Source organism: Corythoichthys intestinalis, chromosome 18 (assembly GCF_030265065.1).
Source record: "Corythoichthys intestinalis isolate RoL2023-P3 chromosome 18, ASM3026506v1, whole genome shotgun sequence".
In the NCBI taxonomy this organism is placed as follows: Eukaryota; Metazoa; Chordata; class Actinopteri; order Syngnathiformes; family Syngnathidae; genus Corythoichthys; species Corythoichthys intestinalis.
In genome coordinates this window covers 44,909,890-44,937,789 of record NC_080412.1, presented here as the reverse complement: position 1 = coordinate 44,937,789, position 27,900 = coordinate 44,909,890, and the positions used below count along the sequence as shown (strand labels likewise).

The 27,900-nt window shown below is 37.3% G+C and overlaps 1 protein-coding gene across 2 annotated transcripts in view; it reads right to left on the bottom strand.

Moving 5' to 3' along the window:
• Positions 1–4,803: 4,803 nt before the first annotated feature.
• Positions 4,804–27,900, bottom strand: part of LOC130906380 (androgen receptor-like) — an 83,383-nt gene continuing 60,286 nt past the window's right edge. Inside the window, exons 6-8 of one of the 2 annotated variants that reach the window (XM_057820659.1) lie at positions 22,972–23,102; positions 15,061–15,194; positions 4,804–9,411 (exon numbers count right to left, since the gene is read on the bottom strand). In XM_057820659.1, the coding sequence (XP_057676642.1) occupies positions 9,253–9,411; positions 15,061–15,194; positions 22,972–23,102 (424 nt within the window). In that variant the 3' untranslated portion in view covers positions 4,804–9,252. The remainder of the gene's footprint in view (positions 9,412–15,060; positions 15,195–22,971; positions 23,103–27,900) is intronic. The other variant, XM_057820660.1, reaches the window with a different exon arrangement.

The window sequence follows — 27,900 nt, the reverse complement described above, 5'->3', positions numbered from 1 at the left end:
GATAGACATTTCAAATAATAACTATAATTACTTACCTTCATTTTATGGCTGGGTTGAAACAAAAACCGTTGCAGTTGGTGTCTGTGTCCCCAGGGGGAAAAAAAAAGTGACACTTCAATTAAAAAAAAAAAAAAAAAAAATCATTTTAATCTTTTTTTTTTTAGGGTGGGCAATTTTATTTTTGCAAAATAATTTTTTCTTTGATTGAATTTTTTTTTGTTTGTTTTGTTTTGTTTTTTGATTGAAGTAACATATTTTGGGATTGAATGATTTAGACACAAACGTCCTACACATAATATGGCCCAAACACAAAAAAAAGGTGGTTTCAGTCAAAGAAAACATTTTCAATGAAAAATTAAGTGTTCAAATGCAATTTTTTTAGTCTCAAATTTATTTTTCGCATTCAAAAACTTTTTTTCTATGATAGATTTTTTTCTTTTTTTGATTGATTTTTCTTTAAAATTTTTTTTTTTTTTTGGTCAGAAGCAACTTATTTTTTTATTCAGTAATAAAGACACAAATGTCCCGGCCAAAATATGGCAAAACAGTTTTTTCAATCGAGAAAAAAAAAAAAAAAAAAAAAAAAATTCAAAAAGTTTTCAAATGCATTTTTTTTTTGTTTTTTTTTAAATATATTTTTGCATTCAAACATTTCTTTTAATTGAAGTGACTTTAAAAAAAATATATATATATATATTTTGATTGTAGGTTTTTTTTTGGGGGGGGGGGGGGGTGAATAATACACACAAATCTACCTCCATAAATATAGAATGACTTCCTGACCCACGTATCGATAATTGCCGTATCGTAAGATCAATATCGTAAGCCCCGTGTCGCAACTCGTCTCGTATCGTCAAATCTCATCAAACTTCCAAAGTCGTCTTTTTTGATTTTAATTGCCTTTAAAGCATGGTTACAACCTTGAAAATGTTGAAAAACAGCTTTGGTTATATAGAGCAAATAAACTGAAAGCCAAATATCACAAAAGCAACAGTAATCAATATATACAGCAAGCATTTTTAATATCGCAGCAGAAATGAAACATCAATTATGATCAGAATTTAAGTTTTTTTGTTTGTTTTTTCCCCCCTGGAAATACAACATTTGTCCTAAGAAAAGACATTCATGGATGCAGGTGGAGTTAAAACGCTACATACATCACTGCAATGTACTTTACAACATTGCTCAGCGGACATGTTCAGTAAACTGCAAGCCAAGCGATACAACACAGCAGCGGTTTTCCAAGTGTGAGGCCAGAAAAATCCATCTTAAAATTGAAAAGTTGATGTGTTTTTTGTCGATTTTCTCCTTCGCTGGTCTTATTTGACCCATTTGTTGCCATGGATGGGGATCAAGACATTCAAAAATAGTCCTTGGATATCTTTGTTTCATACAATTAGACCAATTTTCACAAGGGTAAATGCGTAAAAAAAAAAAAAAAAAAATCCTATTAAACATGCATTTAGAGAAAATATACACACAATTGGTTATAAGAACAAGTGTCCTTGGAAAAAGTTGGTACTGACCCACACTTTGAAAACCTCTGTAAATTAAAGGCGATGTAGAATAATTACAACCGTTTTGAAAACACATTTGTAAATAACTCATTGACGGCGATCAATCCATTTGAACTGGGAGGGACTGATCAATACCTGCCAGTTCAAATCACTGTACGTGACATTCAAATATTTAAAAGGGAAGTTCAGTATTTTTAACATTGATTTCAACAAATTCATTGCAGTTTGTCAGTTATTTGTTAGTTTCAGGGCTCCGGAGTGGCTAAGCTAGCGCGAGTCAATGGTGCCTGCTTAGCATGCTAATAAAAAAAAAAAAAGACATTAACAGATCTAACATAGTCAAAGAAATTCAAAATGCATATCATTGTTTGAAATACCCATGCGGCCAAAACAATGTCACGCCAAACTGCCGTAATTCATTTCATTCTGCGGGACTTTTTCGGGAGGAGTGCTTCGGCCATTTGTGCTCAATCTGCTGGCAAGTCCTTTTTGTTCCCACAAAAAAAAAAATCCGCAAATGCGCCACGGACCGGTAGCCAGGTGGTTGGGGACCATTGGCCAACACTATTGATTGCATGGGTCATCGGTAATTCTCATGCGTGCTTATGTTGTTTTTTTATTGGTATGCTAAGCAGGCGCCATTGACTCGCACTAGCTTAGCCACTCCGGAGCCCTGAAAAACTAACAAATAATGGACAAACTGCACATAATTTGTTGAAATCAACTAATAAAAAAATCAAACATTAAGCCTTATGTCAAAAATTCTGAACTTCCCCTTTAAGCCTGGTTTTGTTCATGATCTCGGACTCCTTACAGTGAAAAACATCAAATCACATTTTTGAAGTATACATAGAGGTTATCCCACCATTTCTATGACGACAATACTGTAATCCGAAGCCATCGTTTACAACAATGTTTAAGTTACTCAGCGAAACGTGTCCTCCCGAACATTCAAAATGAACACCAATTAGAAAAACATCAAAGCTGGTCACAAGGCCTAGTAACGACTGGTGTTGGATGGCTACTTTTGCATGCATTTATTATAGGGCACAATTTCATTTCTTTTTAAACACTCGGAAAAAGCATACAATTTTTAAAAAATGATGTAAGGCACTTCTAAAATCAAACACCTTGTTTGCCAAAGATAAACGTTTTAAGAGTCATTCTGGCTCTAACCTGACCCGGCTGGATTTACACCAAATGATTCACTAATTGGATATTGTATCTGTAATTAACCATCCATGGAAACTTATTAGTTTGTGAAAGTGACATTTTGCTGGTCGGCTTCATTATTTTCGTTTTGTCATTTTTCACAGCAGGAAAGTCAGCATTTTCAACCAAATGGCTTATACACTAGGTGACAATATTAATGTTTTACCATAGACTTCACAATCAGTTGACGGGCTTTTCCGTAGGGGGCTTATTTTCATAAAATCTTAAAAGTTTAAATAACTTTAAAACTAAGCTGCTATCGACCTAAAACCAAAACAGGCACCTCCCTTAGGCATATATGAGCAGCGCCATCAAAAAATTTAAAGTCATTCCCTAATAAAATCCCGATTATTATTATTTTTTTAATAACAAAACTTAAAATGGCTATAAAATTCTCAGATTTTACGCTCGAAGCACAAAGATCCCGAAATGCAGACATAAACACCTATAATTTCAAGATCAATAGCAATATTTAACATAGCAGCGCCATCAAAAAATTGAAAGTCATTCCCAATAAAATCCCCATTATTTTTTTTATATAACAAGACTTAAAATGGCTATAAAATTCTCAGATTTTACGCTTGATGCACAAAAATCCCGAAATGCAGACATAAACACCTATAATTTCAAGATCAATAGCAATATTTAACAGTTTTGGGCTGAAATAGCGACTATTTTAATTTAGCGCTGTTTTGACATAAGTTTTCAACATCTAATAAATCACTCAATTTTCACTTAAGAAACTTAATACTTAAGTAAAGCATGCAGAATCATCTTAATTTTACTCAACAAAAGCAATATTTGCTTATTTAGGTTGAATTCCGAAGTCACTTTTGCTTCAGCACTTCTTGCCGGCTATCTGGCCCTCGTCGTTTTTAGATGGAAATGTTACATAAAATAAAACATGTAAAAGCAAAAATTTTTGGGGATGGAAGTGTCTAAATTACTTTTTTTTTTTGGCAAAAAATGCACACAATGTGAAGTGTATGGATACAAAATCCAACAGGGCGGCCATCACAAAACACAAAGCTTTTTAAGTTGAAAATTCTTGTAAATAAATGCGTAAATGCTGGAATTTTTATAAATATGAATGTAAAACAGTCTAGATTCTAGGTTAAAATAAAAAAACGGACAATTATCATTCATTTTACATACCTATTTCAAGCTCAAGTTATGCTAATTTTTTACTCCATTTTTTTCACAGCGTTTCAAAGTGCATGCATGGTGCTATTTCATATAATAATTACGCTGCATCCTCGACCAAATCACTCTTGCGACACTCCTGCCTGCTTGTTTGCCCTAAAACCTGTCTTTTTTCCACCTAAATCCGGTGTTGGAATGCTATGGGGCGCCGTTTGTAAAGCAGCACATGCTGAAAATTACGACAACATTTTCTCACATTTAGCCCCACACAGTGTTGAAAACGTGGTGTGAAATTTTTAGAGTCACTTTTTTTGGCACATTTACAACATTGTTTAGCAACCTAAATATTCATTTTTAAATAAGAAGTTTTGGACCTGAATGATTAAATCCAGAACTAAATATTTAATTTAAATCTAAAATGTATATCCGAAATACTAAATCTGGAAACGGTTGGAACTAAATATTTAGCTTAATATGCAAATTCACATGACTGGAGACCGGAAGTAACAAAATAAAAGCTGGAGCACACAAACTACTCTTTAGATAGTTTCTCCTAAATATGTATTTCACCTAAATATTGTTATGTAGCAGACTGCCACCGTTTATTAGGTTTTATTCATTTTCAAGCAACGTAAACAGACAGTCTGAGCTGCTCCACCAGCTTTTATTTTGTTACTTCCGGTCTCCAGTCATGTGAATTTGCATATTAAGCTAAATATTAAGTTCCGACCGTTTCCTGATTTAACATTTAGGATATAGATTTAAGATTTAAATGAAATATTTAATTCTGGATTTAAACAATCAGGTCCAAAACTTCCTATTTAAAATTAAATATTGAAGTTGCTAAATAATGTTGTAAATGTGCCCAAAAAAAAGTGACACTAAAAATTTTACACCATTTCAAACACTGTGTGGCGCTAAATGTGAGAAAATATTATCGTAATTTTCAGCATGTGCTGCTTTACAAACGGCGCCCCATAAAACGCAGTGTATGTTTGAGTTTATCGCAATGAAAGCTTCCACGATGCTCTGCCTGGCCTGGCCCCCTACAGGGAGCCGTGGCACAATGTCATTCGGAGCTATCCAGTCACCTGATAGTGAAGTCTACATTTTTGTGTTTTTGCTCAACCTACCAACGCATCAATCCATATGAATAAATGATTAGACACATAATAGGCATGAACTCTGAATTTAAGCATTTGGAGCTGCAGTGTAAATCCAGCCTAAGTACATTTCTTCCCTTTTAAAAAACACATTTTGATTGCCTGATTCCAACAAAGAACAACTAATTAACATTTTTGGCCGTCTTAACTTTTTTTGAAGTAGTCCGCACCAGATGGCACACAACGACTGGCCAAAAGGGATCCAATACAAAAGCTGTATCAAAATTTCTTTACAAAGGAAACCCACAACGACACTGTTAGAAAGGTATTAATTCAACAATATATTTATTATTACTGTGGTGTTGAACTGAATTACACTGAAATCAATTGGCAATATATATACTGTCTATTTTTGACTGTGTCAAACCTTGTAGTGTACAGTGGTACCTATACTTACGAAAGTTACTACATACGGAATTTTTAGGTTGCGACACACCTCGACGGGAAATATCGCCTCTTGTTACGACAGAAATTTCAGGATACGAACGGCAAAAATACAGTATGGGCGACTACTACAGCTTCCAGAGTTTACTGAAGGTAACATACTTACTGCTGCTCTGCCATTGGCTAATGCCTAGCATCTTCCTGGCACCCAATTTGCTAAGAGGAACCTCTACTGTATATGTATGTGTGTATCACAATGTCCTCTTCATTCGCCATGAGGTGTTCCGACAGATTTACGTGAGTGTATTAACCCCGGTTTTACACCAGGTGTTACCTACGCGTCAACGCATTGATGACGTTCGCCCCCAATTTCATCAGGATGAGTTTTATGAGCAGAGCGGCTTGAGCGGCTCACGCGAGGATTGCAAGATCGCGTGAGCATGGTGGGTAATAAAAGCAACACTTGGTAACTTTTTAGTTTTGGTCGATTTTAGCGACACTGGTGGACAAAAATGGTAGTGCCTGTGACAGCATAAAAAAAAATCTTAAATAGCATGATTATGTGAATTAGAATCATATTTTGAGAATTCAAGGATTTAAGCATTTATTCACAAGAATTTTCAATGGAAAAAGCTTTTTATTTACATGTGGCGGTTGCTAATTTCCTTACTGACTAGCCTCATAGTCGGCAATATTTACGTAAAATAAATGCTACCTGCACGTTTTTTTTGTTGTTGCTTTTAACCAAGAATTGAGACTATTTTACGTCCATATCTATACAGAATTCAGTGATTTAAGCATTTCTTCACAAGAATTTTCAACGGAAAAAGCTCTGAGTTTCAACTCGTTCAGCTTTGACTGAGATAGGCTCCCCTATAATCATAATGGTCGCCTGCAGATGGATTAAACAACATTTCTTTTTCCAGTGGCTGTGTGAATGATGAAAAATAATAATGGAATTAATCCATTTGTGGCTAAACAATAGCATATGACGGTTAGCAATCGTGTGGCTAACCCCCCAACCCCACCCAAGCTCATTAGCACTGTTTATTTTGTATATCCTGGTGTGCCTCACTTTTCCTCCTCAGACAAAACTTTTTGTCTCTTTTGTTGCTCTGCCATCTTTGCAGAATTCATGCCGAAGCGTCAGCCAGCAAATTTGTAGTTTTTTTGTATGGCAGGGTTCCTGCCACCCTCCTCCAAGTAAATAAGTGCCGGTGGAAGTGATACAGACCCCCTCAAAATACAGAAGAGGTGTCCTTCAACTAAGTTGTCAGTCGAGATATCATCACAAATGTTATGAATTTATGATTTATTTTTTATGAGGGTTGAAAAGTTACCTAGTGTTGCTTTAATAACATTAGTGCTGCAGCAATTAATCAACTCGAGTATTCGATTAGAAAAAAAGATTCAAATTAAATTTGGCTGCTTCGAGCAGTTGTTTAATTAAAGTGTCGTTGTCATGGTTTATTTTGAAAGTGTTTGCATTTAGTTTTATTCATTTTGGGTTCATTTCACATGGTTGAATCCATCTGCTCCCTGTTAAGACCAACATAAGCTACGTTTTTGTTTGAGCTAATGTTTTTTTTTAAATGCATTTGTATTTTAGTTTATTGGTATATTCAGCCATTTTTTGTTGGAATATGTGTCAGAACAATTTGTTAATAGCATTGTAAAAAAAAAAAAGTTAGCATTTTATAGCATTTAAGCTAGCAGACTTTTGCTATGTAAGTTAGCCAACTATTCTTTTGTTGTACATAGATCCTCATTTTTTTTTATATATATCGTTTGAGGCTCAGCTTAAGAATTTTAATTTTTTATGTTCCTTATCCGATTACTCGATTATTCGAACTAAATAGTTATCGATTAATCGACTACTAACATAATCGATAGCTGCAGCCCTAGTCGAGATATCATCACAAATGTTTTGAAAATATTTTAGAAAGGTTAAAAAGTTATCTAGTGTTGCTTTAATAACATTTGTGCTGCAGCAATTAATCGATTAACTCGAGTATTTGATTCGAAAAAAGATTCGAATTAAATTTGGCTGCTTCGAGTAGTCATTTAATTAAAGTGGCGTTGTCAAGGTTTGTTTTGAGAGTGTTTGCATTGTTTTATTCATTTTGGGTGGCTACACAGCCCTCTAGTCTACCTCATTTCACATGGCTGAATCTATCTGCTCCCTGTTAAGACCAACATTAGCTCAAACAAAAACTTAGCTTATTTTTTTTAAACGCATTCGCAATTTAGTTTATTGGTATATTTAGCCATTTTTTATGGGAATATGTGTCTGAACCATTTGTTAAGAGCATTGTTAAAAAAAAAGTTAGCATTTTATAGCATTTAAGCTAGCAGACTTTTGCTATGTAAGTTAGCCAACTATTCTTTTGTTGTACATAGATCCTCATTATTTTTCTTTTAATATATCGTTTGAGGCTCAGCTCAAGAATTTAAATTTTTTGTGTTCCTTATCTGATTACTCGATTATTCGAACTAAATAGGTATCGATTAATCGACTTCTAACATAATCGATAGCTGCAGCCCTAGTCGAGATATCATCACAAATGTTATGAAAATATTTTAGAAAGGTTGGAAAGTTACCTAGTGTTGCTTTAATAACATTTTGATTCGGGCTGTCAAAATTATCGCGTTAATGGGCGGTAATTAAATTTTTTAAATTAATCACGTTAAAATATTTGACGCAATTAACACACATGCCCCGCTCAAACAGATTAAAATGACAGCACAGGGTCATATGCACTTGTTACTTGTGTTTTTTGGAGTTTTGTCGCCCTCTGCTGGCGCTTGGGTGCGACTGATTTTATGGCTTCAGCACCATGAGAATTGTGTAGTTATTGACATCAACAATGGCGAGCTACTAGTTTATTTTTTGATTGAAAATTTTACAAATTTTATTATAACGAAAACATTAAGAGGGGTTAAAAATTTCTATAACTTGTACTAACATTTATCTTTTAAGAACTACAAGTTCTTCTATCCATGGATCGCTTTAAAAGAATGTTAATGTTAATCCCATCTTGTTGTTTTATTTTTATAATAAACAAATACAGTACTTATGTACAGTATGTTGAATGTATATATCCGTCTTGTGTCTTATCTTTCCATTCCAACAATAATTCACAGAAAAATATGGCATATTTTACAGATGGTTTGAATTGCGATTAATTACGATTAATTGATTTTTAAGCTGTGATTAACTCGATTAAAAATTTTAATCGTTTGACAGCCCTAATTTTGATATGTTAAATTGATTTTTTTGTTTTTTTCAAGTGTAAAAACTCTAAAAGGACACTTTATATTTTTCAACATGCCCCTAAAAGCACATTGTGACCATCATTGTGGCGTTTAAAAAGACGCAATGCCCACACGTATCCAAAAGCCCACAAAATAAGCTTACTGAAGCCAGAATTTGGGGATTTTTTTTTTTTAATCTTGCAGGCGTGAACTCATGCAGGTGTACCTAATGAAGTGTCTGAAGAAAATGTTTTTTCGCCTGCCGGTCAAGTGTGAAGTTGATTTCCAGACTTAGTTTGTGTGTGTGTGTGTTTGCTTTGTTCCATCTCAGCTCAGAATGACTAAACCGCAAAAGACGAGCTGGAGAGGTTGTGAAAACGCCCTTCCTACCCACCCACCCGTCACCCTTGTTAAAAAAAAAAAGCAAAGTCAAATATGGCTTCAAAAGAGGAAATAAAATGATCAGAGAAGATGAATATGAGCTCATACTTGTCAGGAAACAGTAAAAAGCCTTTTGTTTTTACAGTTTATGCCGGCAGCAAAGATGCTCTATTTCTGAAAGATGGGACTCGTACGTTCTACTTGTGGAACATAATGGGATTGGCCAAACCCGACAGCAACTTTGGTACGTGGACCGAGACGATTTCGCCGATCATCTCCGGGAAGGTCACCCTGGTTTGCAGCTTTTGAGCTTTGCAGAACAGGTCAAATGTAAACTGATGCAGCTTCTTGATGGTCTAAAACGTACAAAAGAAAAAACAGCATATCAATGCATACAGTGGCAAAAAGAATGCTTCCAACTAGAGCTGAAAGGATTACTCGAATAATTCGAGTCATTTTCGATGCCTCGAGGAATCGTTTCATTTTGCCAGCTCTAAGCATGAAGTTTTGCCCAGTCTACTTCTAATGTGGCACAGCGCGCTGACGTCACGTGAGCACAGGAAGAAGACAGAGGCGGTAGGTATACAGTCCCTGACAAAAGTCTTGTCGCGTATCCATTTTGTAGAAACAATTGCTAATAACTAGTAGAGCTGGGAATCTTTGGGCACCTAATGATTCGATTACGATTACTATTCAGAGGCTCCGATTCGGTTATAAAACGATGCACCCCCCTCCTTTGTTTTTTTTCTTTTTTTTTTAATTTTTTTTTTATGTTTTGTACATTAGTTCCAAAATTGTTCAAAAATCCTCTCAGGCTAAACCAAACTACTATTTCAGTATCAAGTTAACATATAACAGTAAAGAAATATACAAAAATAACAGTAAATAAAAAACTCCAGTCCCCATTCTGTATCAGCAGCTTTAAACTACATTCAATTAATTTAATGTTGTGAATCAACTGTTACAGTTGTTACGATTGCTCCCGTTATTCCATAATTTCCCTTCTGTTTACTTTTGTCAAAGTTTTAAAACTATTTCATCATTTAAAGATAGATTCAAGACAAGATTCTGCCGATTTAGGAGTATTTTAGATAAAAAGTTAATTCGGTTCGCTACAACAGAGGCTTCTAGAGCAGGGGTGGGCAATTAATTCCACAAAGGGCCGCAGTGGGTGCGGGTTTTTGTTCATACCCATCATGAGGACAGCCTTTCACCAATCTGGTTTCTTACAAGTGCAATCAGTTGATTGCAGTCAGGTGCTCCTTGTTTCCACTGAAACCTCATTGGTTATACTGTGTGTGCTGAAACAGTTGGAACAAAGACCAGGACCCACTGCGGCCCTCGAGGACCGGTTTGCCCACCCCTGTTCTAGAGAGATCTACTGCTTTAAGATGGCGGCTGTTTACTTACGCCAGAATGTGTCATTTCGCATCTCTGTTCAATAATACATGTTCTAACATTAGAGCTGGGAATCTTTGGGCACCTAACGATTCAATTACGATTCAGAGGCTCCGATTTGATTATAAAACGATTATTGATGCACCCCCCTCCTTTTTTTTTTTTTTTTTTTTTTTTTTTTAAATGTTTTGTACATTAGTTCCAAAATTGTTCAAAAATCCTCTCAGGCTAAACCAAACTACTATTTCAGTATCAAGTTAACATATAACAGTAAACAAATGTACAAAAATAACAGTAAATAAAAAACTCCAGTCCCCATTCTGTATCAGCAGCTTTAAACTACATTAATTTAATGTTGTTAATCAACTGTTACAGTTGTTAAAATTGCTCCCGTTATTCCACAATTTCCCTTCTGTCTACTCATGTCAAAGTTTTAAAACTATTTCATCATTTAAAGATAGATTCAAGACAAGATTCTGCCAATTTAGGAGTATTTTAGATAAAACGTTGATTAAGTTCGCTACAACAGAGCCTTCTAGAGAGGTCTACTGCTTTAAGATGGCGGCTGTTTACTTACGCCGGAAAGTCGCATCTCTGTTCAATAATACATGTTCTAACATCGACGTCGTCTGTCATTTTGCATCTAGTTCTACATATATATTATAACTACTGCAGCCGTATGTTTGTAGCAACTAGCAACTGGGCGTTGTTTGTAGCAGCTGTCAGCCGCAGTCAGGTATGATTGTTTTTTTATCTAGCGGCATGAGTTGAACATATTTACTCTCGGTCCGTTCCTCATTGTGCCCCAAAGACCGCGCTGACTGTGTTTTACATCCGCTTTACCTGGTATAATTCAATAATCGGAATTTGGATATTTGTGAATCGTTCTCGAATCTTCCATGGCCGAATCGCGAATAATCTAAAAATCGGAAATTTCGCACGCCTCTAATAACTAGAGCTGAAACGAATACTCAAGTAACTCAAGTTAAAAACTGATCCGAGTAATTTTATTCACCTCGAGTAATCGTTTATTTTGACAGCTCTAAGCATCACGTTTTGCTCGGACTACTTTTAATGCGGGACAGCGCGCTGATGTCACGTGTGTAGAGGAAGAAGCAAAAAAACAAAAACAAAAAAACCCCCAAACTTGCTGCAGCTGACAGCTGCTACAAACGACGCCGACGTTGCTAAAAACTAGCCCGCATAATGCTACGTTTGTAGCAGGTAGCGTCTGATGCGTCTCATAGAGATCACATGTATGTTGAACTAGATGCAAAATGACAGAGTCAGCGGCGTTAGTAAACAGCCACCATCTTAAAGCAGTAGAGCGCTAAGCGCTAATAAAGAGCGCTAATAAATAAGATTAACGTTACTGTCACTAGCTCACTTAACGTTAGCCCTGCAGAGGGCTAGGTTTCTATTAATTATGACCACTGTCGATGCGTGGCTAACGTGTCTTACATACAGGCTTTAACATAACATAGCGTTGTGGAGTGATTAGGGTGTAAAATAAAAACTTAATAATGCTAACTATCAATTTTAGATCAGTAGTCATTTCTGGATAAAACACCAAGTAGCACTGGTCCCTAATGTGCTCCAATACAGCCTGTATCATACATTTATTTTGAACACTGCAAAAACTCAAAATCCTATCAGGACTTACAGTTTAGTAGGGGTGCACAATATCCGATATCGGTTTCAAAAAATGGATAACTTCCTGCTCCTCAAGGCCGATACCGATACGATAACTGATAATATATATATATATATATATATATATATATATATATATATAATTTTTCAATGTATATTCATATTTTGAACACCTATAGGTCAAAAATACTAGTAGTTGATTCAGCTTAGATTTGCCTTTGACCGAACCAGAATTTTCATGATGACATGAACATATTATAATGAACAAAACAAAGACAGTAACAAAACTTTGCATACTGGAAAAACAGGAGTGGAAACAAACGCACAAATCCCAATCCGACCCCGTGCCAAAAATATTATTAATAGGGCCGATAATATATTATGTTATCGGCTTTATTAAGATGAAGTCATAATTCCTATTATCGGACCGATAATTATCGTGCACCTCTACAGTTCAGACTAACTTAAAACTTAACCAGAACTTAAAAAATTGCTTGACACAAATAGAAATTCAACTGAAACACGTCCTTACTTTTAAGTGATGTGTGTTATCAAGCGTAATGGCATTCTTAGGTAAGAAATAAATATATATATATATATATATATATATATATTTTTTTTTTTTTAATAAGATCTAAAGATTTTTTGAGTGAAAGCAGTGAATTAAGTCTGTATATGTTTTATCCGATTACTCGATTAATCGATAGAATTTTCAGTCGATTACTCGATTACTAAAATATTCCATAGCTGCAGCCCTACTAATAACCTAACTTTTAAGTATTCAATTGGTTTAAGAAATGGCTGATATGAAAGCTAAGACCCTCCCAAATGATGTTGAATGTACAAAAATGTAATTGTTTCACTGAAAAAATATTTATCATTTAATGAAGACATAAAGGTCCACTTTTGGCAAGACAAAAGTTTTGTCGCCAACAAAAAAATAGTGTGAAAATTGAACAAAAAAGTACTTCAAATACAATAACATGTTACACAACATAAGCGAATTAAGAAGTGGTTCTGTGAGATCCAAATTGAATATTTTGTATGATTTTCATGTGATTGAAGGACTGCATCCATGCAGTTCGGCAAGGATTCATAAATTTCATTGATGAAGTCATCAGGAATATCAAAGAAAGCAGCCTTGCATGCCTCCCAGAGTTCATCAACATTCTATGCTTCCTCAATGCTCAATGATGTTCATGTCTGGTGACTGGGCTGGCCAGTCCTGGACGATCTTGATCTTCTTTGCCTTGAGGAACTTTGAGGTAGAGATTGAAGTACGCAATGAAGCACCATCCTGCTGCAGAATTTGTCCCTCTTTATGGTTAGGAATGTAAGAGGCAGATTTGTAAGATTTGTTGATATTTCAGACTATTTATGTTGCCTTCCACCCTGCAGATCTCTCGCACACCACCCATGTAACCCCAGACCATGATTTTTCCACCACCAAACGTCACTGTTTTCTGAGTGAATCTTGGATCCATGCGGGCTATTGGAGAGGCCTGTAATTGTCAACATGGGTAAACCTCAACCATGAGAGACAGAATGTAGACAAAAAAACCCAGAAAATCACATTGTTTGATTTTTAAAGATTTTATTTGCAACTCATGGTGGAAAATGACTATTTGGTCAATACCAAAAGTTCACCTCAATACTTTGTTATGTACCCTTTGTTGGCAATAACGAAGGCCAAACACGGACTTTCAACTCCCTCGTCACCCCGTGGCGTCAAAATGATAACAAGAACGGTGAGCAAAAATCCCAGAAACACACGGAGGGGCCTAGTGAATGACCTACAGAGAGCTGGGACCACAGTAACAAAGGCTACTATCAGTAACACAATGCGCCGCCAAAGACTCAAATCCTGCACTGCCAGACGTGTCCTCCTGCTGAAGAAAGTACATGGCCAGGCCTGTCTGCGGTTCGCTAGAGAGCATTTGGATGATCCAGAAGAGGACTGGGAGAATGTGTTATGGTCAGATGAAACCAAAATAGAAAGTTTTGGTAGAAACACGGGTTCTCGTGTTTGGAGGAAAAACAATACTGAATTGCACCATACCCACTGTGAAGCATGGGGGTGGAAACATCATGCTTTGGGGCTGTTTTTCTGCAAAGGGACCAGGACGACTGATCTGTGTAAAGGAAAGAATGAATGGGGCCATGTATCGAGATATTTTGAGTGAAAATCTCCTTCCATCAGCAAGGGCATTGAAGATGAGACGTGGTTGGGTCTTTCAGCATGACAATGGTCCCAAACGCACAGCCAGGGCAACAAAGGAGTGGTTTCGTAAGAAGGTCCTGGAGTGGCCTCGCCAGTCTCCAGATCTCAACCCCATAGAAAATCTGTGGAGGGAGTTGAAAGTCCGTGTTGCCCAACGACAGCCCCAAAACATCACTGTTCTAGAGGAGATCCGCATGGAGGAATGGGCCAAAATACCAGCAACAGTGTGTGAAAAGCTTGTGAAGAGTTACAGAAAACGTTTGGCCTCCGTTATTGCCGACAGCGGGTACATACAAAAGTATTGAGATGAACTTTTGGTATTGACCAAATACTTATTTTCCACCATGATTTGCAAATAAATTCTTTAAAAAACAAACAATGTGATTTTCTGTTTTTTTTCCCACATTCTGTCTCTCATGTTTGAGGTTTACCCATGTTGACAATTACAGGCCTCTCTAATATTTTCAAGTGGGAGAACTTGCACAATTAGTGGTTGACTAAATACTTATTTGCCCCACTGTATCTCAAACTAACACATATTAGAGCTGTAATTGCAATACAGTGATATTTTGGCTTAAGGTTATCATACCGTCAGAATATCATACCGGCACATGCCTATTCCAATACAGAATTGACAATTCGCCACAGAGATTTTACTGCGTGAATGCTAATGTATCAGTATTGTTCCTTCTATTTTGAGCATGGATGCAAAGCACATTAGAGCGGATCTCACTATCTGGAGGGAGTCCATCAGTCGCGTGAGGTGGTATAACCTCTCGGAGCTGACTGCCAGGCGGCCCAGTTCGTTGATGTAGGTGAGCCGCAGCTCGTCGAAGTACTTCTGGCTCTTCATACCTTCCACCGGAACTGCAGCAAACAAAAGTTTTTATCATGACTTTTCTTAAAATGCCTTTTTTCAATCAGAATTGGCCATTATATATAAAAATTACTACTAAAACAAAAAGTATAGCTGCAGAGATACCGATACCCGTAGCAATACTAGTATCGGTACCAATACGGCACTAAAATGACTAAAGACAGTTGCCTGGGAGGGACTGAAACCCGAGTGACATAATTCATTCTTCAAATGAATTGAAAGGGTCGACTCTACAAAATTTTTGGGAGTCCGTATTGATGAGTGCCTTAATTTTAGAAAACATATTGATGATCTTACAAATAAACTAGGTCTGTCAAACGATTAAAATTTTTAATCAAGTTAATTACAGCTTAAAAATTAATTCATCGTAATTAATCGCAATTCAAACCATCTATAAAATATGCCATATTTTTCTGTGAATTATATATATATATTCTGTAAAATAAATCATTGGAATGGAAAGATAAGACACAAGATGGATATATACATTCAACATACGGTACATAAGGTCTGTAGTGGGCATTTCACTCTACTGTCATTTAAATCTGTCTATGCTGTCCTCACTCCGAAGCGTCTACTTTTTCCAAAGCTAGACAGCTAGTGAACGACGCCTTTCTATATATGCAAAATGACATCTTAGAAATCAAATACGTACCGACGATGCTATCAAAAGCATAAGATGGTTGCAGATTCAACTAGATTGACAGAGGAGACAATAACAAGTCCTGCTGCCATGCTTGTTATACTTCCTGACTTTTTCTGGTCACATGACACTTAACTTCCTGACTTTGTGGTCACATGGCAAGTCAGAGGCCATTTCTGGTACTACAACATGTCTTCATTTAAAGTGACAGTAACACAATACAAAACAAGACAATTCACATGTAAAGTAAAAGTCATTTTAACATTTTTAACAGTGGTAACGGCACGCACAACATTACAACGTAGGCATCAGCCCGAGACGTCGTGCAGCCATATTGAACTGGCAAGAAAGCAATAAACCATGTCACAAAGCGACCACAAGAGTTCGCTGTTAGACAGCACAAAAAACCTTGCTGTAAAACTTACCAAAAGGCAGAATACTGTCTGAGCGGGACATGTGCGTTAACTGCCTCAAATATTTTAACGTGATTAATTTAAAAAATTAATTACCGCGCGTTAACGTGATAATTTTGACAGCCCTAAAATAAACTGTCAAAATATGCTGCTCTTTTCTTTAAACTGAGACACTATCTCCCACTCTCTGCACTTCTCATTTTGTATAAATCTTTATTTGAACCACACTTACAATACAGTAATGTCATATGGTGCAACACATATCCAACTTATTTAAAAAAGCTCGAAATACTACAGAAAAAAGTTATACGTGCCCTAACATGGTCTGAGTTTAATGCTCCAACTAAAATAATTTTTCACCGCCACCACCTCCTGAGGCTTAAAGACCACAACTATTACCAAAATGCTTGTGTAATGTATCAGATTATCTATAGATTAAACTATAAATTAGGTGACCTCATCCCAGTCTGTACTCCTCAACACACATATACTACCAGAAGAAAACATCAAATCACAGGGAAAAAACGAAGGCTAAAGTGTACAAGCTTTAGCATTGTGCGCAAAGGACCACAGATTTGGAATGAATTGGATGAAACACTTAAAATTAGGGGTGTCAAACAATTAAAATTTTTTAATCGAGTTAACAACAGCTTAAAAATTAATTAATCGCAATTAATCGCAATTCAAACCATCTATAAAATATGCCATATTTTTCTGTAAATTATTGTTGGAATGGAAAGATAAGACACAAGATGGATATATACATTCAACATACAGTACATAAGTACTGTATTTCTTTATTATAACAATAAATCAACAAGATGGCATTACCATTATTAACATTCTGTTAAAGCGATCCATGGATAGAAAGACTTGTAGTTCTTAAAAGACAAGTTATAGAAATTTTATATCAAAACCCCTCTTCATGTTTTCGTTTTAATAAAATTTGTAAAATTTTCAATCAAAAAATAAACTAGTAGCCCGCCATTGTTGATGGCAATTATTACTTACACAATGCTCAGGTGCTGAAGCCTATAAAATCAGTCGCACCCAAGCGCCAGCAGAGGGCGGCAAAACTCCGAAAAACACACAAGTACACCTTTCACTGTGCTCTCATTTTAATCTGTTTGAGCGGGGCATTTGTGCGTTAATTGCGTCAAATATTTTAACGGGATTAATTTAAAAAATTAATTACCGCTCGTTAACGCGATAATTTTGACAGCCCTAGTTAAAATGTCACACTCCATCTCCATCTTTAAGAAAAAACTCAAAACTCATCTCCTAGCAATGTATATATAGTATGCTGATTATTTGAATAACACTACTGGTGTCTCTTACCAAATCCAATGTAACCAAAATTTTGAAATTGTCCACAGTTAATTGTGTGTGTGTGTGCGTGCGTGTGTGTGTATGTGTGTGTTGTCTAACTGGGCCCCTGCTAAAAGCTTTGAATAGCTTCTTTGGAGTGTCCTATTCGCCCATCTTAACATGTGAACTACTAGCGTACTGTATTTGATGATGTGCGAATAAACTGAAACTGAAACTAAAAAAAAAAATACAAGCGGATACAAAAGAAAAACAGAAATAAAAGCTAGATTTTTCGCTAGTCGTTTTTGACAAAGTGTCGCTCGGACGACTGGGAGTCTCCGGAATTAATTAATTAAAATTGAAAAATGCCTTATATGGATGTTAACACAACAAGAAATCGCCGATTTGCTGTCAATATTAAAGGGATTCGACCTCGGACCGATCATTCAATCATCATGCACAGACGCAGAACGACCAGCCGAGCACAGTGACCGATGGGCGGGACAAACCCAGCCGTTAGCCAACGACACGTTTCGTTTCACTGTAGTGGAACAATGCGCTCTCAATTCCAGAGACGCACGGTGTCCACACCATTTAAAGGGCATATGAAAAGTTAAATTCTTGAGCGTATTACTCTGTTAAATTGTATCATAGACTTCATAATTGTATTGACGGGTCACATCCGTCAGCCACTGCGCGACACCTTCAAGTAGGGGGCCGTGCTACAGTGCGCTTCAGTTATTTGCAGTCGGTCGCAGTTACAGTGCCCTCCATAATAATTGGCACCCCTGGGTAACCCTTGAGAGTCGAAGGACGCGCCGGCGCGTCCTCAGCGCACGTCGTCTTTGAAGCGCCCTCACGTCTTAATTACCCACATGCCTTCGGTTGGTCTCGTTTTAAAGTGCGGTAGTGTTGTATCGGTCGCGAACGATTCGTTCTTTTTGAACGAATTGTTTTGGTGAACGAGACCGAACTAATCATCATCTGCACTGATTCGTTCTATGAAGGTGGTGCTTGTTCGCTGCGTGGGAGGGCGTTGAGCAAGCGGCAGCGTCTTCTGACATCGCACACGACCAATCAGACGCCAGCCTCATCGCGGGCAGGGGAGGGACCGGAAACAGAATCAGGGCGTATGTCACCCACTTCCACGTGTGGCCAATAAGCAGCCAGCGTGCAGGCAGGGGGGCAAGACTGAGTTTTGTCACTTCCCGTTCAGTGACTCGGTCCTCCGGCTCCTGACCTAGCTTGCTGCTAACTTGACTTTCCAGTAATGACTATGCGGTGAACGAATCAAAAAATGAAAGGAAAGGACTTTGTCACATATTTGTTAACGTGGAGCCTATCAAATGCAGCTCAAAAAGACAAAAACACCACACAAATCTAGCGAGCATTGTTTAGAGTAGTACTTTTCTCAACAAACTCGTGACTGCCTATGACGACATACTATCAAATTTACAGTAATTTAAAACACGGGTAGCTACGAGGCAAGCAAAAGCTGAGCTGCGGTCGCGTGACGGCAGTGAAGCGGGCAGAGAACTGTCACTATATGGAGGCTTCATGGCAGCGATATTTACCTCATATGTGCACAGAAAAAAATATTTAGTATGATCACCATAATACTGATTTGCAATGAAACTATAGACATGTCAATTTTTTCCCGAGTGTTTTATTTTTTTTTCGTGTCAGCGTGTCGGGTGTTGGTTGGTTTGACAAATTATGTCAATCCGTCCATCATGTGCTACTCAAGCGCCCAAAACAACGCACGCAGACACGGGAGATGTCGCAATATGTCTACATTTTTCTTAACAGACTAATGAGAGTAGAAAGGCGACATCGTAAAGCGCTAACAATTATTTCTCGTCAGCATTTGACGATCTGAGATGCGTTGACGACAGGGGAGCTGACCGGATTATTTTATTTATTAATACCAGTGCAAAAAAACAATATGATCACCATAATACTGATTTGCAATGAAACTGTATATACATGTAATTTTTTTCCGAGTTTTTTTTTTTTTTTTCGTGTCAGGTGTTGGTTGGTTTGACAAATTATGTCAATCCGTCCATCATGTGCTACTCAAGCGCCCAAAAACAAAGCACGCGGACACGGGAGATGTCGCAATATGTCTACATTTTTCTTAACAGACTAATGAGAGTAGAAAGGCGACATCGTAAAGAGCAAACAATTATTTCTCGTCAGCATTTGACGATCTGAGATGCGGGGACGACAGGGGAGCTGACCGGATTATTTTATTTATTAATACCAGTGCAAAAATTCAACACGATCATCTTAATACTAAAAAACAAAAATACAACAGAGCGAGATGTAAATATGATGTGTTGGTCGTTCCATATTCAGAAATTAAACTTTCGATGTATTTTTATTTTCGTGACAGCAAACATGCTGTATATGTGATTGTATGTGTGATCAAGAACCTGCTAAAGAAAGTCCGTGCGCCCCCGCCCCCTACTCCCCTCACAAAAGGAAAATGTTTAACCGTGTCCTAAATCGAATTGCAAGCACGAGCCATGACTTTGAGCCCATAGAACTAGGACAGACGACGCGGAAGTTCTCCCTCGCTTTTGCAGCAGCAGGAGGGAGACGAGGCTGTCTGTGAAAGCAGAATGATACCGCCTGTCACTCATTTCTGAAACTACGACGAGTGGTCAATGTGGAAGAGAGGGAGGGACCAAGCAATGTCACTTCCCGTTCAGTTATACTGCGAAGCGGTCTTTGGTGATTCGTTCGGCAACGTCACTTCCCGTTCAGTAACCGAACGATTCGTTTGGGCGGGGAGGGAGATGAGGGGGGCGAACGATTCGTTGAACGATTTGTTTGAACGAATCTTTTTACTGAACGAACCGGAATGGATTCGTTTACTCAAGTGAACGACAAATCTCGTCACTAAAGTGCGGAAGTTGCGGTTTACTCTCGTTATTATTTGAAGTCAATCGACCAACTAAAACGTGAGATATTGTCATTTAAGTTTGATAGTTTTATTGTCCTCTCAAAAATACATTCAAACGCTGCATGGATCATTTGTTTATGTCTATATTTCCATCATTTCTTGTCCTTTTTCAAAACGGAAGCTCCATGAAAAAAACACAAATCAAACGAACCCTTTCGAAGTCACAGTGGAAGCACAAAATGCGTTTTTTTTTTTATAAATATAACTGCCGTGCGAGGTTCCACCGAACGAGAGGGAGGAGTGTTCTGAAGCAGCGAGGTGGCGAGCGACGGCCGTTTGGATCGAGCGAGTGACTTTGTGTGACTTTGAGAATGAACGGAAAACTAAATTTAGCGCAAGCAATTGTGCTTTTTGATCAACTAGAGGAAGAGGATGGTCCAAATTCGTCATCATCGTCTTCTTCGGAAGAGTCCTCGAGTGAAGATAGTGACGGATTTGAACACGTGGGTGACGACATCGACGAGCAGAGGTAAGCCAACTCACTTTTTTTTTTAATGCTGAAAAAGTTTCTTTTGAAAGTTTTATTTGATATTGCAAGACAAAGTTAATTTTGATGCAATATAAGTGTGTGTTTGTGTATATAATAATAAAATGTGCATATCAGATCAAAGTCGACCGTGCAATGTGTGTATCCCAGGCAGGAATTTATAATTTGTGGTGTTCTTCTTTCTATATGAAGATTAGGGGTGTAGCACATATTCAGCTATGGTATTCTTTCTATTGTCATAATATAGATTTCCATTATTATTTATTGCTGTATATATTTTTATTCTATACTTTATTATTTTCATAAATACTGACTTTTTTTCATGTACATTTATAGTGACAATGAAAGTAAAGTGAAATGAAAATGGAAGGGTGGAAAGAGGACCGACACCCCATGGAAGTGTGGGCTGTGTGATGTAGCCCTGTGTCTAATTCCAGGACGAAACTGCTTTTCGGAGTGGCATGCCTGAAAAAAATGTAACTTGTTTATTGTAAATATTTTTGAAAATACTTTTTTTTCCCAATGTTATATATATATATATATATATAATTTTTCCCCACAATCGGTCTTCTCAATTTGTGTATATAAATGTGTGTTCAAGAAGCTTGATTGTGTGTACATAGTTTTCATCAGGTGATGGGCCGCAATACCTAAACTCATAAAGAGATGGCCTCTAAACACTTTTTGTGTTAGATGGTATATATTTTTTCACTGTTCTTCACTGTTTGGTCTGCTGTTTTCACTAGAGCATGTATAAAGGCAAAAAACGCCTATGGCTATACCTGTTGTTGATGTTGAATTGTCAAATATATGACTATTTATTCTAAATTTTTTTGGTTGAATGTTCATCCTAACATGTTGATTAAATATTACAAAGTTTCAAAACGGTTCATTACGCATGTTTGGTTGTCAATTGGACATCTGTATTAAAAATTTTGACAAAACGATTTTGGAATTTTTGGTCTTTTTGGGCCCAAAATGATGATTTATAATTGGTCAGTGAAGGAAACAACAGTTTGGACATGAAGTTCAAGGTGTCACAAAAAAAGGGACCAAACCAGGCCATCGTAAACAATTCTTTCTTTGAAATATTAAGGCAACTTCAAAGGCATGCAAAATCAGACAAAATAGGCCCAGACCTTAAAGGGTTAAGATGTATTTTTTAGCTTCTATTGATTCTTTTTATTCAAATAATATGGGACATTAATGGAAAAAAAGAGAAAAATCCAACCTTCAATACAAGTGCATTTATTCAGTGGGGAAAAAATCCCACATAAAGAAATAATTATTTGACATCAAATAATGTGTGTCACCATTCTTAGCACCCCTGGTGTTAATACTTTGTACAACCCCCTTTTGCCAACAAAACAGCACCTAATCTTCTCCTATAATGTTTCACAAGATGGGAAAAGACAGAAAGAGGGATCTTCAGCCATTTTCTCTTTGCAGAATCTAACCTTTTCAAGTAGCAGAACTTGCACAATTGGTGGTTGACTAAATACTTATTTGCCCCTCTGTATGTATTTTGGAGTTGGACAATATCTGATTACCGTTTTAAGCAACACTTGGTAACTTTTCAGTTTTGGTAGATTTTGAATCCAGTTGTGGCTAAACAATAGGGTTGGCAACCGTATGGCTAACTCCTCCACCCCACCCAAACTCGTCAGCGCTGACAGGTTCAGTTGGGGGGTGGTGTCACACCAGCGAGTGAAAGCTGGGCCAATGTTTATTCTGTATATCTTGGTAGCCTCCCTTTTTTTCCTACTCAGAAAAAAACTTTTTGTGTCGTTTGTTGCTCTGCCATCTTTGGTCGACATATTATCACAAATGTTATGTTACCTAGTATTGCTTGGGTCGTCATTATCGAACTACTATCTTGCACCATCCACTGCAGCCAAAATGATTGGGCTTTATGATATTCGGGTGATTGTGGTGGACGTCAGCTTACGAATACTGAAGAGGAGCAGGGCCTTCATGCAGAGGAACTCCTCCTGCGTGATCTGAAGCAAGCCGAACTCCTGCGACAGGTGTCTCATTCGGATGCAGTGCTCATACATGGTGGAGACGTGCATCCTGTTTCTGGAAGAAGATTAAAGACAGGCTCAAGACTCAATGTTTTACCCATCTGACATTGGCTTTGTCTGAGACGGGGTAGGTGAGAGGTTACTATCGAATTGATTAAAGTACTAATGCGAAAGGAACAAAAGTGGATTTTCCTATTAGCTGAGGGAAAATATAAATTGGGTATATCCCATTCTGACAAGAGAAAAGCGGGTGACCACAGGTTTGCCACCGATGTTAAATGGTTTCATTTCTGTTCCGTGGCCTCAAGAATTTGGAAATAACTGCATAGTAAAACGGCAACGGAGAAGGGGTAATCATATTTCATCACTCGCAAATGGAAGGACGGAAACGTAATGGAACATTTTCCATCACTTTGCGAGATCTGACTAATCTCTACTGACCGACGCGGTGCATGACCTTCTAAATGTTCGACCGGACTCAGATCGGAGCTGGCTGTGAATCTTTCAGCGCCGTTGACGGCGATGTATATGTATATACATTGGTATGAAAAAGTATCAGAAATTTTATAAGGGAGCAAATTTTGACAGAACACTCCCTTATAAAATTTTGCTCCCAAAGCTTTTGTGGCGGTGAAAAAGCCCACTTTTACATTCAGTTGGACTCTCAATGTTATCCAAAGGTGCTAACTCAACTAGATACATCATAAACAGTGTTGTTAACAACGGCGTTACAATATAACGGCGTTACTAACGGCGTTATTTTTTTCAGTAATGAGTAATCTAATTAATGACTTTTCCCATCTTGGCAACGCCGTTACCGTTACTGAGGCGGGAAAGGCGTGCGTTACTATGCGTTACTAAGTTGGTTGAATAAAAAAAAGTCTGAGAGAAACGGACTCAGGGGGACGAGAGCAGAGCAGGAGTGGGGAAGACGCCGTTGCAACCGCGATGCTAGGTGGCTCCAATAATATCTGACTGTAGCCATAGCCGACAAACTACGCCCACATGACACGGTAGATATCATATTATAGAACTAGATGCAAATGACAGACACTGCTGCATTGCCAACATGTTTTAAGGACTACATGCGTTAGTAAACAGCCGCCATCTTAAAGCAGTAGACCTCTCAGGAAGGTCCTGATGTAGAGATCCTTCCTAGCGAACCTAAGTAATTTTTTTTGTAATCTAAAATGCTCCTAAATCGGCAAAATCTTAACTTAAATCTATCTTTAAATGATGAAACAGTTTTAAAACTTACACATGTTTAAAGTAGACAGAAGGGAACTAATGCAATAACGGGAGCAATTTTAACAACTTTAACGATTGATTCACAACTTTAAATGACTTCCACACATAGCAAAGGTTACTAGCTAGTTATCGCAATACCCTTGTGTCTAGTTAAGTGGAGGGTAAAGAATTGGGCTAGGGCCAATTGTCACCCAAACCCTTTAAGCTTCACATTGTGTGACCCTTTTTTTTTTTGGATGGGAAAAAAAAAAAATCTCACTAGTTACTTTGCCAAGTAACTAATTACTCTTACATTCAGGTAACTGAGTTACTAACGCAATTACTTTTTGGGAGAAGTAATTTGTAACCGTAATTAATTACTTTTTTAAAGTAAAATTAACAACACTGATCATAAACATACATGTGCAACACGAAAATGGCGTAAATTAATACTTAACGACACGTCGAAGTCGTTAACAGTGAAAGCGCGGGTTGCAGTTGCTGTGTGCAGCTAACATGGTAGGATGTGTCTGAGAACTTTTGTACATGTCTTTACTTGAAACCTAAGTAAATATTCCTTCCCTTAACCCTTTAACGATGGATGTGGCGCCGGCGACACATTTCTGGATGCGTACTTTGAACTGCCGTAACTCCTAAACGGTTTGCGCTATCGAAAAAAAAAAAAACAGATCCTGAAAGCTGAGGGGTTGCGCTTGACAGCCAAATGTGTGTCTTTGCTGTGATCTCACTCTCCTCCCATCAGGAAACTAGCGAATCAGCTCCTTTATTCTCTGACGTGCTGGCAGTGGCGCATTTACGTATGCGAGCCGCGATAGACACACGGAAGATGAGGAAGTCAGCAGAGCGGTAAAAAAAACAGCGAAGAACGACATGTTTTATAATTTTTTGAGAGGAAATGCCAGCAAGACGGTCATCCAGGATGATAAAACTTCCAAAGAGGTTTAGACAAGAGTTTGGGAGCAAGGAAGTGCGCAACGAGAGTAGAACGTTTGGTGAAGAAAGGTATCTATCGATCTGTAGTTGAACCACTCTGTACTTTTTTCAAGCTAATTTTTACTTTGTTCACGGTACTTTACGTATAAAACATGCTTCTATAGTGTGCTGACTTACAGTACAATATTTGGAGTGTAAATGCGCAAATGTGCAGTTATCTACTATGTGTGATGCATGCCTTGTTGGTTTAGCAACCATATTTGAACAGTAAGTAACATTGTCAAAGTTTTGCTTCAAAGTATATATAAATTATGATCATGTATGTGCGTTAATCCATACATTGTTGGTATCATACAGCGTTTGTGATTACTACTACTACTGTGCTACAGTTTGCGTTGTGATGAGGAACAGCTATACTGTGTATGTATATACTATGTGCTATGAAATGACAATAAAATAAGTACTTGTCTTCTATCTCAAGTGACCTATGTCCTGGAGAGGGCTGTGGAGATGCTGGAGATTCCAGTGTGATCATTGATCGAAATTGCCAACACTGCAAATTCTGGATGTGTGAGACATGCCGTGTGGGCCTGTGTATCCAGCCAGAGTGGAACTGCTCCTGGCAGTTTCACCAAGGCCTCTGAGGAATCAAAGACTAAAAAAATGTACCGTATATAGTTTTCATGTTATGTCCTGCACATTTAGAGGTAAAGTATCTAACAAATTTTATTCTAAATAGTTTTCATATACAGTATCTGTATTTATTATTGTAAGATCTGCTTGATTGTATGACCATTATACTCTGCGGGTTATACAAGTTTGCTCTAAGAATTAGAGGTGTGCAAAATTTCCGATTCTTAGATTATTCGCGATTCGGCCGTGGAAGATTCGAGAACGATTCACAAACATCCAAATTCCGATTATTGAAATGTGCCAAGAAAAACAGAAGTACAACACACTCAGCGCGCCGCGCGGTCTTCGGAACGGAGCGAGAGTAGCTACACATCATGCTTGTCATTACCCGGCCCCTCGGGTAATGCCGATGCTCAACTCACGGCTCTAGCTCAACTCATGCCATGAGATAAAAAAACACAACAACATACTTGACTGCTGCCGAAAAGCTGCTACAAAGTACATCCATATAATGTTATGGTAGATATCATTTATATAAGACTAGACGCATTATAGATTCGGTAGCGTTAGCAGCACATCTACAAAAAGCTAGATGCGGGCGTTAGTAAACGGCCGCCATCTTAAAGCAGTACACTTCCCTGCAAGGCTGTTGTAGCGAACCTTCCAAGCGAACCAAATTAACTTTTTATCTAAAATACACCTAAATTGGTAAAATATTGACTTGAATCTATCTTTAAAATAGTTTTAAAACTTTAACATGTCGAAAGTAGACAAAAGGGAAATTATGAAATAACGGGAGCAATTTTAACAACTTTAACGGTTGATTCACAACATTAAATTAATTCAATGTAGTTTAAAGCTGCTGATACAGAATGGGGACTGGGGTTTTTTATTTACTGTTATTTTTGTATATTTGTTTACTGTTATATGTTCACTTGATACTGAAATAGTAGTTTGGTTTAGCCTGAGAGTATTTTTGAACAATTTTGGAACTAATCTACAAAACATTGAAAAAATAATAATAATATTTTTTTTTTTAAAAAGGAGGAGGGTGCATCAATAATCGTTTTATAATCGAATCGGAGCCTCTGAATCGTAATCGTAATCGAATCATTAGGTGTCCAAAGATTCCCAGCTCTACTAAGAATACAGTTTTAGTCCATAATCATGTGCTTACATTTTTATTACCGGCAATTGCTCACATTCTGCTGATAAATAGATACACACACGTACAGTATGTTGATTCATCACACAACGTCTCAGTACTTTTCCACCAAGCTACTTCGAGTGCAAATGTGTGTTCAAAACAAAGTTATCTTGCTCGCTCAAGAGTGTGACTTTTAATTTAATCAAGAGTGTGACTGTTAAATCAATGACTAGAATAAGGAACTTTGCCCGATCGAAACTGCCACGTTGGACAACAGTGTTGTAACTATACTCCGCCCAGCAACAAGCCCTCAATAAAAGTCAGCAGCGCGGGGAGGCCGGAGAGAGACCTCAGTGAGATTCCGATTTGGCACGTTGCGCTCTCCGACTCTCCCCAAAACTGCAGTCTGGTAAAATCTTCTCTCTGACTCCTGCCTCCTTGTGTCCTGCCTTTTGTCACCTCGCTCTGGGTCAACCGCTAAATTGAAGAAGGTGTTTTAGACCCAACAATTATATATATATATATATATATATATATATATATATATATATATATATATATATATATATATATATATATATATATATATATATATATATATATATATTTTTTTTTTTTTTTGAATATATATATATATATATATATATTTTTTTTATATATGTATATATTATTCACTATTTTTGCACTGTTCTTCTCCTGTAAATAACCTGTTTGGACCATTGTTGTGTAGAAAGGACAAAAACGCTTATGACCATACCAGCTGTTTCTGTTGAATTATCAAATATAAAACTATTCAGTCTTTTTTTTTTTTTTTTGTTGAATGCTTATCCTAACAAGTTGAATAAATATTATCACGCTTCAAAATGTTTGCTTGTCAATAAGACATCAATAT